This window comes from Mesocricetus auratus, unplaced genomic scaffold (assembly GCF_017639785.1).
Source record: "Mesocricetus auratus isolate SY011 unplaced genomic scaffold, BCM_Maur_2.0 Super-Scaffold_100047, whole genome shotgun sequence".
Classification (NCBI taxonomy): domain Eukaryota; kingdom Metazoa; phylum Chordata; class Mammalia; order Rodentia; family Cricetidae; genus Mesocricetus; species Mesocricetus auratus.
This window is the reverse complement of record NW_024429224.1, coordinates 4,353,016-4,365,280: the sequence shown is the minus strand read 5'-3', so window position 1 is coordinate 4,365,280 and position 12,265 is coordinate 4,353,016. Positions and strand designations below refer to the sequence as shown.

Genomic DNA, 12,265 nt, shown 5'->3' with positions numbered 1-12,265 from the left:
TGGTTCTGAGCACAGTAAAAGGGCTTCTTTCCATATGCAAACCAGGAGGATGCATCTAAAGATGGCACCACGATGAAGTACCCCTGGCTGGCCCCACGCCACATCAGGAAGGAACAGGCAGACAAGGTACTGCAGCTCCAAGAAGACTCAGCTAGTGCTCAGGGAGTTCAAGAGGGACTAGAGAAGGGAAACGAGTGCTCAAGTATGGTGGAAACACATTTATTGAGCAACCGCTCATAATGTGTACATCACACACACACACGCACGCACGCACACACACACGCAACTGAAGATACAGATCTCCCAGGTATGTGGTAAGATAGGTAAGTGGCCACTGAAACCTTTATTTTGCAATTCACATAATTGAAACCAGCATGAGGAACTTGAAGACCATGTCTTAGAAGCAAATTCACAACCTGGAATTCTTCTACAGCATGAGCATGTTCCCCAAGGGCCCAGACATAAGCCACTTCCGACTGCCCGTGTGGCTCCTTTTCATTCTAGCAGTTTGATGCGCCAAGGATGTCCACTCGCAGGGTAGCTCTGGACTCCAGGTGTACACCTTATGTTCTGAGGTCAACGCAGTTTTCCAGACTACAAATTCTCCCTCTTTCTGCTTCAAGTCTCTCCTGGGAGGTGGGGGTTCCAAACTTACTCTTCTCTGGGCCATCTCTAGGTACAGCTGAGAAAAGAATCTTATGGGCTCCATCCATAGAGTTTCCTTTCTCGGAAAGAGGTAAATTCAGCAAGTGTGTGGTCAGGGCTGCATAGCACCAAGGGCTCCTCAACATTTGCTGCCACACTTCAGCTGGTGCCAACAGGGGAGCTGAGCCAGGAAACCACTTCCTGTTCACAAGGAAGCTCCCCTTGAGAACATTAGCATTTGAAACAACAAATAACAATAATATTAATAATAATAATCTGACTTGTAGCATCTGTTGGTTTTAATAACTGAGGTCTCTGAGGAAGGGAAGAGGGAATTGGGGGTAGGCAGGCAAGGAAGCAAGAGCATGAGAGAGGGAAACAGAAAGAAAAGGTGGGAGGAAGGGGGAGAGAGACAAAAAGGATCTGAAATATTTCAAGGCTTCTGGCTTCCCACTGAACTCCGAGTTCAAGTTTCAGAAATTCATAGTAGTGTTTTGATGTTCTAGAATCTTCTACGGGCCCTTCATATTACTTGGCCGGACAGCAAGGCTGGCGAAGTACGCACACTGGGAGGGATCACACTGGCCTGGAGGACCAGGAGGGCCTGGGGGGCCAGGGTGTCCAGCTGGCCCTGTCTCTCCTTGAGGGCCAGCACTTCCCGGGAGCCCATCTTTAGCATAGCCAGGTTCCCCAGGTAGACCTGGCCAGGAAGCAAAAGAAACAGAAGGCATTCTCACTTAGAAACAGGTTTATATCCAGGAGCGAACAATTCTGTAATCTATGTGCTTACATGATGTGAAATAGGATTCAACATGTACTCAGAGAGAATAGCCTCTGCCTGATGCTTTAGACTGAGAGAATGGCCTATGTGAGCATCAGGAGAGCAGCCCCTTGGTAAGCAGAAGGGGCATCTTCACTGTCTAAGCTAAGGAAGGAATCCAGACACTATGGAGGGAAAACAGACAAGGGCAAGTGTAGTCTGTTGGGGTGTAAACTTTCCATTCAAGTCAGACGAGAAAGCAGGGTCCTTGCTCTTACACAGTCTAGTAGACACGACTGAATATAGAGTGAGATTCCCGAATGGCTTAGAGTGAGTGAACCTCAGACCAGTGTACCTGTCCTTACAGGGACACTTGACATCACTGCATAACTCAACATTCAAATGGTCTGGGGTCTGTTATCTTTCCTCAGTTTTATCTACATGTTAAACTTGAACCACATACTTGAACTATACTGTTTTATTATACCAAATAAAAAATACACCATCCTGGATATACATAATTAGCCATTACAGAATTTAAAAACTCTCTTTAGGTTGAGAAAATATTACCTATAAATAAACTTCATGCCTGTACTTAACAACTCTGAGATGTCATACGTAACTAATCTAGCTTCCTCTTTTGCCTCAACGACTAGGAAGCTTGGTGCTAAGTGAGATGGCCAACTTGCGTACATCACATTTCCCACTTCTTAGCACTCCGTCAGAAAATTGTTTATAACAAAAAGTGATGCTTTCCATTGTGGGCGTCTTTAGGCTTCAGGAAGTCTGCTGATGTTCTGGCAAGTTATTTGATGCACAGCTCTAGTTATGAGAAGCCCTTGCTTCAGCTGTGCCAGCCATCGCTTCCACTCGGATGCACTGACAACGGTCTCTGATTCAGCCTCACCTCGGTGTGACCTGCCGGAAATTCTCTATGCATCCTCTCCTGGATGGTTCCCTCTAGGCCTTTCTACAGGCTCTATTTCAGAACAGTATTTCTACTAATTCTCTTCGACAGTCAGTAAGGTATAAACAGTATTTACGCCAAATCATCATCTCTAATAAAAACAGGAACACGTGTCCAACTTAGCAAATTTGGAAAATCATGGAAGAAAAAAAACCTAAAGTTAAATTATATTTGGTTAAATGTTCATAAACATCCAGAGTGAGCATAAAAGTTAAGAGTTAAATTTAAAAAGTAGAATCCTCAGGGCTTGGGGGTAGGGGTTGGTGGTAGAATATACATGAGGCTCAGGTTAAATTTCTAGCACAGCCTCCAAAACACACACACATATATGCATACATAAATGCATACATGCATATATATATATATCTACATACACACATACACATATACACACAAACATACAAACATACATACATAAATGCATACATGCACATATATAGCTACATACACACAAACATATATACATACATGCACATACATGTACCCACATACACACACATACACATATACACACATACATACATACATACATACATACATGTACCTACATACACACACATACACATATACACACACATACATACATATGTCCATACACTTAAACACACATACACACACACCTGTTTGTGAGGTAGAGCAGACAACCTAGAGGTGAGACTCTTCTACACTCACACCTCCTTTCCAGAGTGACAACTGCTGTCCTCAGAAGCTCTTCCACTACAGACATCAGGCACCCTGCTAGACTGGTTGCTGTTTTCTCAGTTATTTCCCGGTTTCAGAAGTGAAAATCCCAAGACCCCACAACCCCTCAGTGTGAGGAGTGCTTACCTTTGGCTGAACTTTTGGCTAAGGTTCCCTGGGCATATTCTGAGAAATACTAATGGACCATGAATAAGCGTGGGATTTAAGAAGATGAATGTCACCTTACCTGTGGGATTCTTACCACTTAAGGCAAGTCAGAATGTAGAAGGAAAGTCTTAAAGACAGATGTATTTCTAACATCCCTAGACTCGTTTAGTATATGCAAAGCCCTCTCTCCCCTAGGACCATTTCTTGTGATCTTTGATCATTTATTATTTTTAATTGGAACATAGTAATTCTGTATATTTCTGGGTTATGATTTGCTTTTTGATGAATATTTACTTATATTTTATGTATATTCTGTTTGTCTTTTATTTATGCATGTGTACCGAGTGCTTGCTGTCCTTGTAGGTACCAGAAAAGGATATTAAATACCCTGGAATAGAGTCACAGACATTGTGAGCTTCTGTGTGAGTGCTGGGCATCAAACCCAGTTCCTCTGCTAGAGTAGAGAGTGCTTCTAATTTCTGAGCCAAATATTTTTCTAATTTGTTTTCAGGACATGGGCAAAATATATAACAAACAAATCCAAACCAGAGTAATTCGCTTCTGTATCATCCCAAATATTTATCATATCTTTATGTTAGAAACACCAGCATCCTTTCTTCTGGTTATTTTGAAACAGTAAATAAGTGATTGAGACTTTTGACTTAGGAGGCATGCCTCAAGGACTTGAGAAATATTTTCTTAAACAATGAATGCTCTGTTTCTCCTTAGAGTGGCCCAGCCCCTGCCTCTATGGTTGATGTCTACCTAGCCTGAGACACTGAACCTTCCTTCATACCTGGTATTCCAGGGGGACCCATCTCTCCTCGGAGACCAACTCCAGGTGTGCCAGGGTCACCTTTGACTCCTCTTTCACCTGATGGGAAGAATATACACCGTGAGTGGTGGAGACTCAGGATGAGAGCAGAGACAGGGAGTCCCAACCCACAGGACACAGATGCAATCGGGTATCACTGAAGCATTCCACTCACACCAGCCTGTTCACAAATATTCCTGTAAAACACCCCAGCTCTCATATTCTCCCTCCCTCCCTTCCTCCCCCCCTCTCCCCCTGCATATTTTCTCAGACTCGGAATATGTCCAGGGAAATGAAACAGATACTTTCTCCTGAACACAACCTCAAATACACTTCTTTATACATACCCATTCATTCAAGCAACTAGTTATCCAGTTACAAATATAGTTACACACCTACACAGAATTAAATGCAAAGTAAAGAGGTCTACACATACACTGTCACTAAATGCAGGCAACCAAATTCACACACCCCACACTCATTCACGTGTATATCAGTCTGCGTACACAGAATTAAATGCAAAGTAAAGAGGTCTACACATACACCGTCACTAAATGCAGGCAACCAAATTCACACACCCCACACTCATTCACGTGTATATCAGTCTGCATGTGTGCCCTTGTTATTGGAGTCTCACATATCCGTCTGCATGTGTGCCCTTGTTATTGGTGTCATGCATATCCGTCCGCATGTGTGCCCTTGTTATTGGAGTCTCACATATCCGTCTGCATGTATGCCCTTGTTATTGGTGTCATGCATATCTGTATGCATGTGTGCCCTTGTTATTGGAGTCGCTGCCAGTGTACTTGAAGCTTCTCATCAGAACCTTCATGAAGAAGGATCTAGGCTAATAAATAAATTCGACATATACCACATGTGTGCCTAGTACCTGAGAAGGGCAGAAGAGAGCCCTGGATACCCCAGAACTTCAGTTGTGAGCAGCCATGTTGGTACTGGGAACTGAACCCATGTCCTCTCCAAGTACAGCAAAAGCTCTTAACCACTAAGCCATCTCTCCAGCTTCTCTTCTTCAATGTTCTAATTGTTACGTTTGTCCGTATTCTGTCCAAACCACTGTAGCCTATAAATCATGCTTCCTGTGGACATTTATTCTGTGTGATTTGTTTGATGAACTAATACCAATGGTCAAGAACACACAAATCTAATAAAAACCCTTTTAAGTAGAAGAAATATTACAGGGATTAGATGGCTAAACAATCATAAGGATATGAGAAATCAAAAGAGATGATGTTAGGTTCATCCATTTCCCTAGTCTAAGGTCACTAAAAATGATCCTATAAGTCCACCCAACAGAAGGGAGTGGACCCCAGGCTGGGAAGTCTGGAGTGTAGTCCTTCCTCTCTGCTCTTCATGCCTGCTCACCTGCAAGGGAAGCATTCTGCCCTCCTTGTCACTATGAAGCCTGGGACAGGCTCTTCCCTTGAGCTGGTTACCCAGCCAGGGGGACAGACAGTTAGTGCCCATTTCAGCTGTAGCTCAAAGTCATTTGGTTGGATTTTAGAGCTGACACATAATAGAAATTAAATGCCATGCCACTCAATAGGTTCCAAACTGGGTGGGGAAAGGAAAGAGTGTGCATCACCCCTGTAACTTGAGCAAGGGAGATTGAGAAAAAGCAAGGAAGTAAGATAAAACAGGTTCAATCCTCCTGCCATAATTTCTCAAAACTGTCAAGCATGAAAAACGTGACTGTATGAAGAAATTGCATGATGCCAAAATTCAGTGTTGCTGAGCCGATGGGGATGAAAACAAGACAAAAATAATGCAGGTTCTTCTGGGTGTGCACCCCACATCCAAGTCCCTACTCAGCCCTCAGTTTCTGAAATGCTGTCAACTCACCTTTGGGGCCCATTGGTCCAGAGGGTCCTTCCAGACCTCCCTGTCCAGGCTGGCCTGGCTCACCTATGGGGCCTGCTCTGCCTGGAAGCCCATCTTTTCCAGGGGGTCCTGGGGGCCCTGGTCTTCCTTGAGAGGACTTCATGTGTGTGGGAGGCATCTGGGCCAGGAGGTAGGCAAGTTTTGCTATGGAATAGGAAAAACCAAGATGTTTATGAAGAATGGATAGAGATTGAGGGACAGGGTGGCAGCTCACTACTAACCGGAAATAAGGAACAAAACACACACACACACACACACACACACACACACGCACACGCACACGCACACACACCACACACAAAACTGGGAATACAGACAAGGGACAGCTCCTTACACACATTTCTCTGTATATTAACAATGCAGTAGCATTGCTCTTGGCATTAGCAGCATTATTGGTGTTTGTGATGACGACAGCAGTAATAATAGTCACCATGACTGTCAGTTGGGGAAACTGAGGACTGGGGTATTTAAGGGGCTTACACAAAGCTATTTATTGACTTTTATCTTTTTGGTCTCTCGTCTACAACTGAGGAGACGAATAAGCTGTTAGTTGGAGATGCTTATACTTCTGTGATAATATAGAACACATCTAAAACTCAGAGTTCCAACTGGATGGGCTCACTTTCCTGATAGACAAGAGACCCAGTACTCACCCAGTGGCTACCAAGAACTACCTAAGTTTGTATCGCCAGAGAGAACTGGATCCAAATGCCTGTCCAATGAGTGGAATGACAGGATAACAACTAACATTTTGGTTGGGAAAACTAAGGAAGAGGTGGGATTCTCACTGCTTTATTGACTCCCTCTACCACTGCACCTTCACAAGGTGCCAGGGCCCTATGGAGTCCACCTCAGTGACCTTGGCCATTTGCTAAACTTTTCTGAGTCTTGATTTCCTTATCTTTAGTGGAATTCAATATTTCCTTCCCAAAGGCTATTGGGAAGAAGGGACTCATCCCGGCAGATGTTCCCAGATCCATTTTAAACCAAGGGCTGGCAATGCACCAGGGCAGAGACAATTCCATCACTAATACGTCTAATACTCAAGAGGTAGAACTTGGAACTCCAACACACTGCCTTCAGGCCCACCCTGCCCCGTGGGGCTTACATTCAGCCTGTCAATTGTCCTCCTCCACTTTCCTTATTCTGTGTCCTTGTATCCATGGCAGCCTGAATGTGTGAGACACACAATAGCTGGGGCACGACCGTGTGAATGGAAGCAACTTTGGGTGTGGATGTCTGTTTATGGGAGCAGGGATTCCTCCTCTCTCATGCCATGGGGTTATTGTGACTATCTTCTTCTAAGCTTTTGTCCCAGAGGAAATGGGAAGAGTGGTTACTGAAAGGTCCTGACAGGATCGTGCAGCTTACATTCCCGTGGCTCCCACTCCCTGATCTTCATCATCCTCCCAATAAACATGCCATCTCACACCGGCACTACTAAGCAGCCTGCGGCCACACGTCCAAGCTCTGAGACGCCTCCTGAGACAGGAGCTGCTGCCAATGCTGCCACCACTCAGCCATCCCACTCCATTCTCCTTAGAACAATGTGAGGCAGAGACGCCTGACCCCTTCCAATGCCCTCTGTGTCTAAGGTAACTACAGAAGTCTTATGAGGGCACTACAACCATCTAGTCTGTCTCCTGACTTATCCCTTCCCCTGGAGTTCAGAGAGGCCCACTGCAAGCCTTCTCACAACAGAGATTAGATATGTGGTTGAATCCACAGAAAGTGTAGATGATCATCACAGAGCAGATGGTGATTTCCACTGTCCTCATTCAATAGGTGGTTTGTTCCCTAGAGGCAGAAGCTGCAGACCCATTTGAGGGAGGCTCTGGAGAGTAAGGTCTCAGTTTAAGTAAGGACGGCCTTAAAAGTACCACTCAAGCCTGCTGCTCCACAATAACCTGCCCCTATGGTGCTTTCCTGGTACTTAATGATGAAAGCAGCAGCTGCTCACTGGAGATCTTACCCTTGATGCTGCAATACAGTCCAGCTACTTACCTTCTAGCTGTTTCCCAAGTTCTTCCTCAATGAGGCGCCGCAGGGTGTCAATGGATGGAGACTCACCCTAGGATGGAAGTGTCAGTTTGAGGGGAAATGATCCCCATAGGCCCATAAGAAGAGGCACAATAGTGGCCTTGGAGTAAGTGTGGCTGTGTTGGAGGAAATGTATCACTGCCGGTGGGGTGGGGTAGGCTTTGAGGTCTCTGAAGCTCAAGCCAAACCCAGTGGCTCTCTTGCTCTTCGTGCTGCCGGATGACCCAGACACACAACTCTGAGCTATCTCTCTAGCACCACTTCTGCCTATGTGCCACTCCATACTTCCTTCCATGATAACAATGATTAAACCTATGAACTATAATCCTTCATAAGAGTTGCCCTGGCCATGGCATCTCTTCCTAGCAATAAAACCCTAACTAAGACATGAGGGAAGCAGAGTTACTCATCTTCCCAGTAACTGTCATCAAAGATCCCAGTGTCACCCCAAAATCAAGAAGCTGGTGGTCAGCACAGATGTGGGTAATCATACCCTCTGTCTATTCCAGTCCACATCTTTCCTCTCTGACATTCAGATCATGCCATCAGCATGCCATCAGCATAGCAGCTTAGCCCTTAGGCTCTCAGATCCATAATGTCCTTCCCTTAAGACCTTTATTTATACTTCAGTTTTTTCCTCCTAGTACAGACCATTATGCTTATAAATTCAGCCCCACAGTGGGTCTGGGCAGTATGGCCTCAAAGGCTTGCCCGCCTCCAGAACATAGCTCATGGGCTGCCTGCCTGCTATGTGAGCTTGTCTTTGACTCTCCTGGTTGGTATCTTATCCCTAAACTCCACAGGGCCACATGCAAATGAGTAATCCATGGAAGCCGAGGAATTTATCTACGAGAAAAGCTGAATACTCACATTGTGGCAACAATTCACAGAAGAGCCTAGGAAAGGAGTCTCTGTGCCCTATCAGGATCACCCTTTCCTGTGTGACTCGTGAAGGGTAGTGCTGCCCTCAAGAGCAGGACCCCCTATACTTCTGTCAGCCACAAGTTGCATTGAATAGATTCCATTCCCTTGCTCTTACTCTTACCTGGCCAAATGTTCCATTGATCCCATATGGTACAGAACACACAGAGCTTGGCAAGGCTTCATGGGGGACTTTGGATGCCAAATGAGCTCTTTTGATTTTCCCTGGACTTGGTCAAAAGGGCAGGCTCTAGGGTTCTTAGAGTCACCACAACCAGAAGCAAGGGATGAAACCATGGAGTGTCAGAGTTGACAGGGACAGGGGTTGACCATATCTGTGCTCAGGGAACATAAAGTTCTCCAGATGACTAAGCCTGGTACTGAGGAGAAGAGAAGGTCATAGGGACCGGACCACGAACCCCATCAAGAGCTCGGCTCTTGTTATCTAGTTGCCAACCCGTGTCTGTGATTCAAGGTTGGATAAAACAAGAGTTCTGCCACTAGAATGACACGTGTGAAAAGAAAGTAACAGGCTCTCTGCTTACAATCAGTGCCAAGGACAGCATAGAGAAGAAATCCAAGGCCTGCAGCAAATGGACGGTTGGACCACTGAGATCCCACCTTCTCAATTTCCTCTATACAGGGCGCCAAGGAAGAAGCGATTTACAGCCTAAGAAATGAAGCCTTGCAATTCACCCTCCCTGGGGCAGAGGGCACAGCAGAGCAATGAGTCTCTTTCCGAGCACCTCTTGAGTTATGTGCATCACATCACTTCGTGCTAACGAATCTAAAGTTCATTTGTCAATAGGATAAGCTCAGAGAGAGAGAGAGAGAGAGAGAGAGAGAGAGAGAGAGAGAGAGAGAGAGAGAGAGACAGAGAGACAGAGAGAGAGACAGAGAGACAGAGAGACAGAGAGAGAGACAGAGAGACAGAGAGACAGAGAGAGAGAGAGAGAGAGAGAGAGAGAGAGAGAGAGAGAGAGAGAACTCTGCCCCTTGCCATCCCTTGCCATATAGCCAGTCCCCAGAAGTCTGGTGTCTGCATGCTGTGTACTCTGAAGGTCACAGGCTCTGCTTTCCCCCAATTCTCATGGAATCTGTGCCCAAAATTCTACCACCATCCTTACCCGCAGTCCTGGAAATCCCGGCTGGCCAGGTAGTCCTGGAGGCCCAGGAGGGCCAGTCTCCCCTGGTTGTCCTTGGGGACCCATCAGACCAGTATGACCCTTGTGGCCTGGGATTCCAGGGTCTCCAGGTTGGCCCTTCCCGCCTGGCAACCCTTTGTCACCTTTGGTTCCAGGGTCTCCCTAAATAGGAGAGAAGAATATCAGCAAGTGGGCATGTGTTGGAGACTGACTTGGATATACAAGCCATAGTCCAAAGTACCATCAGCTTTCTGCTGGGGCCCTGGCAGGGGTGGAGAGAAAGGGTCTCAGTAATGAGTTGTGGATGACTCCAAATAAAGAGGGTTCAGAATTATCCCATCCATAGTCCTGACAGTACAAAACAGGGCAAGGCAGCCCAGAGATAGAATACTACCTTATACACTATGTGTGCAACTCAGAAGAACTTTTATTTTCAAACCCACCCCAAATAAGCCACTATCAGGGCTGTTGCCAGCGGAGCAACAAAGAGTACTAGCATTCTCATCCAAAAGAGCACACTACAGTTGCCAATACTGGGGCTGCTCATCAGGGACTATATGGACAAACAACCAGGTGTCATTATTATATGAAAAATTCAAACTGCAGAATACTATCTACAGTATGCAAAAGTTGGAGAAGAATAAAAATATCCACAAATTTTCTTTGTGAGCATAAAACATTGTGGAAGGCTTCCTAAGTAGTTATTTGTAAGGACTGGAGAGATAATTCAGCAGTTTGCCTCACAAGTACTCGAAGCTGAATTTGGATCTCAAGTACCCACACAAAAACCAGGTGTGACTGCTTATTCTGGAAACATAGACAGACAGAGCCCTGGGGCTGACTAGCCAGCCAACTTAGCAATTTGATAATCTCTGAATTCAATGACAGAATTTATCTCAAACAATAAAGAGAGATTGGAGGTGACACCCATGACAACCCCTGGCCTGAAAATAAATATGTTCACCCAAACACCATATATGCACACACCACATATACCATAACACACACACACACACATACACACACACACACACACACACACACACACACACACACACACACTCTTCCTAATCCTAGGCCAAACTCCAAGGATGCATCCTAGGAAAAGAATGGCTAGCTGTGGTAACTGAGGCTGAGCTGTCACTCCACAACTGGGGTGGATTTGGCCTCTGTCACTAGGAGGGACAATGTATTAGCTGGAGTGGATTTGGCCTTTGTCACTAGGAGGGACAATCTATTAGCTCAGCAGCCTCTATTTACCAGCCGCCTCTCAGCTCCAATGAGTTCATGGAGGATCATCAGGCTCACTCTGTGGTACACTGCCTGGGCCCCTTTTCCCTGCTCAGTGAATCAGTTCCCACAGTTTTGGGTCAGTGATTTGGGGGACAGCAACCTCAGGGCAGGCAGCCAAGTCTTTGCTCTTATGTACTACTGTGTGTTTGGCCAGCAAGCTTCAGTGGCTATGTAGGTCTGAACTCACAGTAGCCAGACCATCAGAGGATAATGGAGCCACAACTCCTGTGACGCAGCATAGAAAGGGCAGGGCAGGAGAAGAAAGATCAAGACAGAACTCAGGAAGCAAGTCTCCAAAACACCAAAGGACCAAATCGAAAAGTGGGGCACAGAACTAAAGAGAAAATTCTCAACAGAGGAGTCTAAAATGGCTGAGAGACAACTCGAGAAAGTGCTCAACATCCCTAACCAACCTTTGAAATGCAAATCAAAACAACTCTGAGATACTATCTCACTCCTGTCACAATGGCTAAAATAAAAAACACCAAGGACAGTTTATGCTGGAGAGGATGTGGAGAGAGGGGAACACTCACTCCACTGCTGGTGGGAGTGCCAACTCCTACAGCCACTTTGGAGATCAGTATGGAGATTCCTCAGGAAAATGGGAATCAGTCTACTATAAGATCCAGCAATTCCACTTTTAGACATATACCCAAAAGATGCACATTTATACCACAAGGACCTCTGATCAACTATGCTCATAGCAGCATTATTTGTAGTAACCAGAACCTAGAAGCAACCTAGACACTCCTCAACTGAGAGAGGACAGAGAAAATATGGTACATTTACACAATGGAATACTATTCAGAGGAAAAAAACAATGGAATCTTGAAATTTGCAGGTAAATGGATGGCACTAGAAGAAACCCTGAGTGAGATAACCCAGTCACAAAAAGACAAACATGGTATGTACTCACTCATATATGGATTTTA

The 12,265-nt window shown here is 45.4% G+C and overlaps 1 protein-coding gene across 2 annotated transcripts in view; it reads right to left on the bottom strand.

Annotated features, from left to right (window-relative positions):
* Window positions 1-324: 324 nt before the first annotated feature.
* Window positions 325-12,265, bottom strand: part of Col22a1 (collagen type XXII alpha 1 chain) — a 258,039-nt gene continuing 246,098 nt past the window's right edge. The window contains exons 60-64 of one of the 2 annotated variants that reach the window (XM_040735686.1): window positions 10,023-10,202; window positions 7,939-8,005; window positions 5,896-6,078; window positions 4,018-4,095; window positions 325-1,345 (exon numbers count right to left, since the gene is read on the bottom strand). In XM_040735686.1, the coding sequence (XP_040591620.1) occupies window positions 1,158-1,345; window positions 4,018-4,095; window positions 5,896-6,078; window positions 7,939-8,005; window positions 10,023-10,202 (696 nt within the window). In that variant the 3' untranslated portion in view covers window positions 325-1,157. The remainder of the gene's footprint in view (window positions 1,346-4,017; window positions 4,096-5,895; window positions 6,079-7,938; window positions 8,006-10,022; window positions 10,203-12,265) is intronic. The other variant, XM_040735687.1, reaches the window with a different exon arrangement.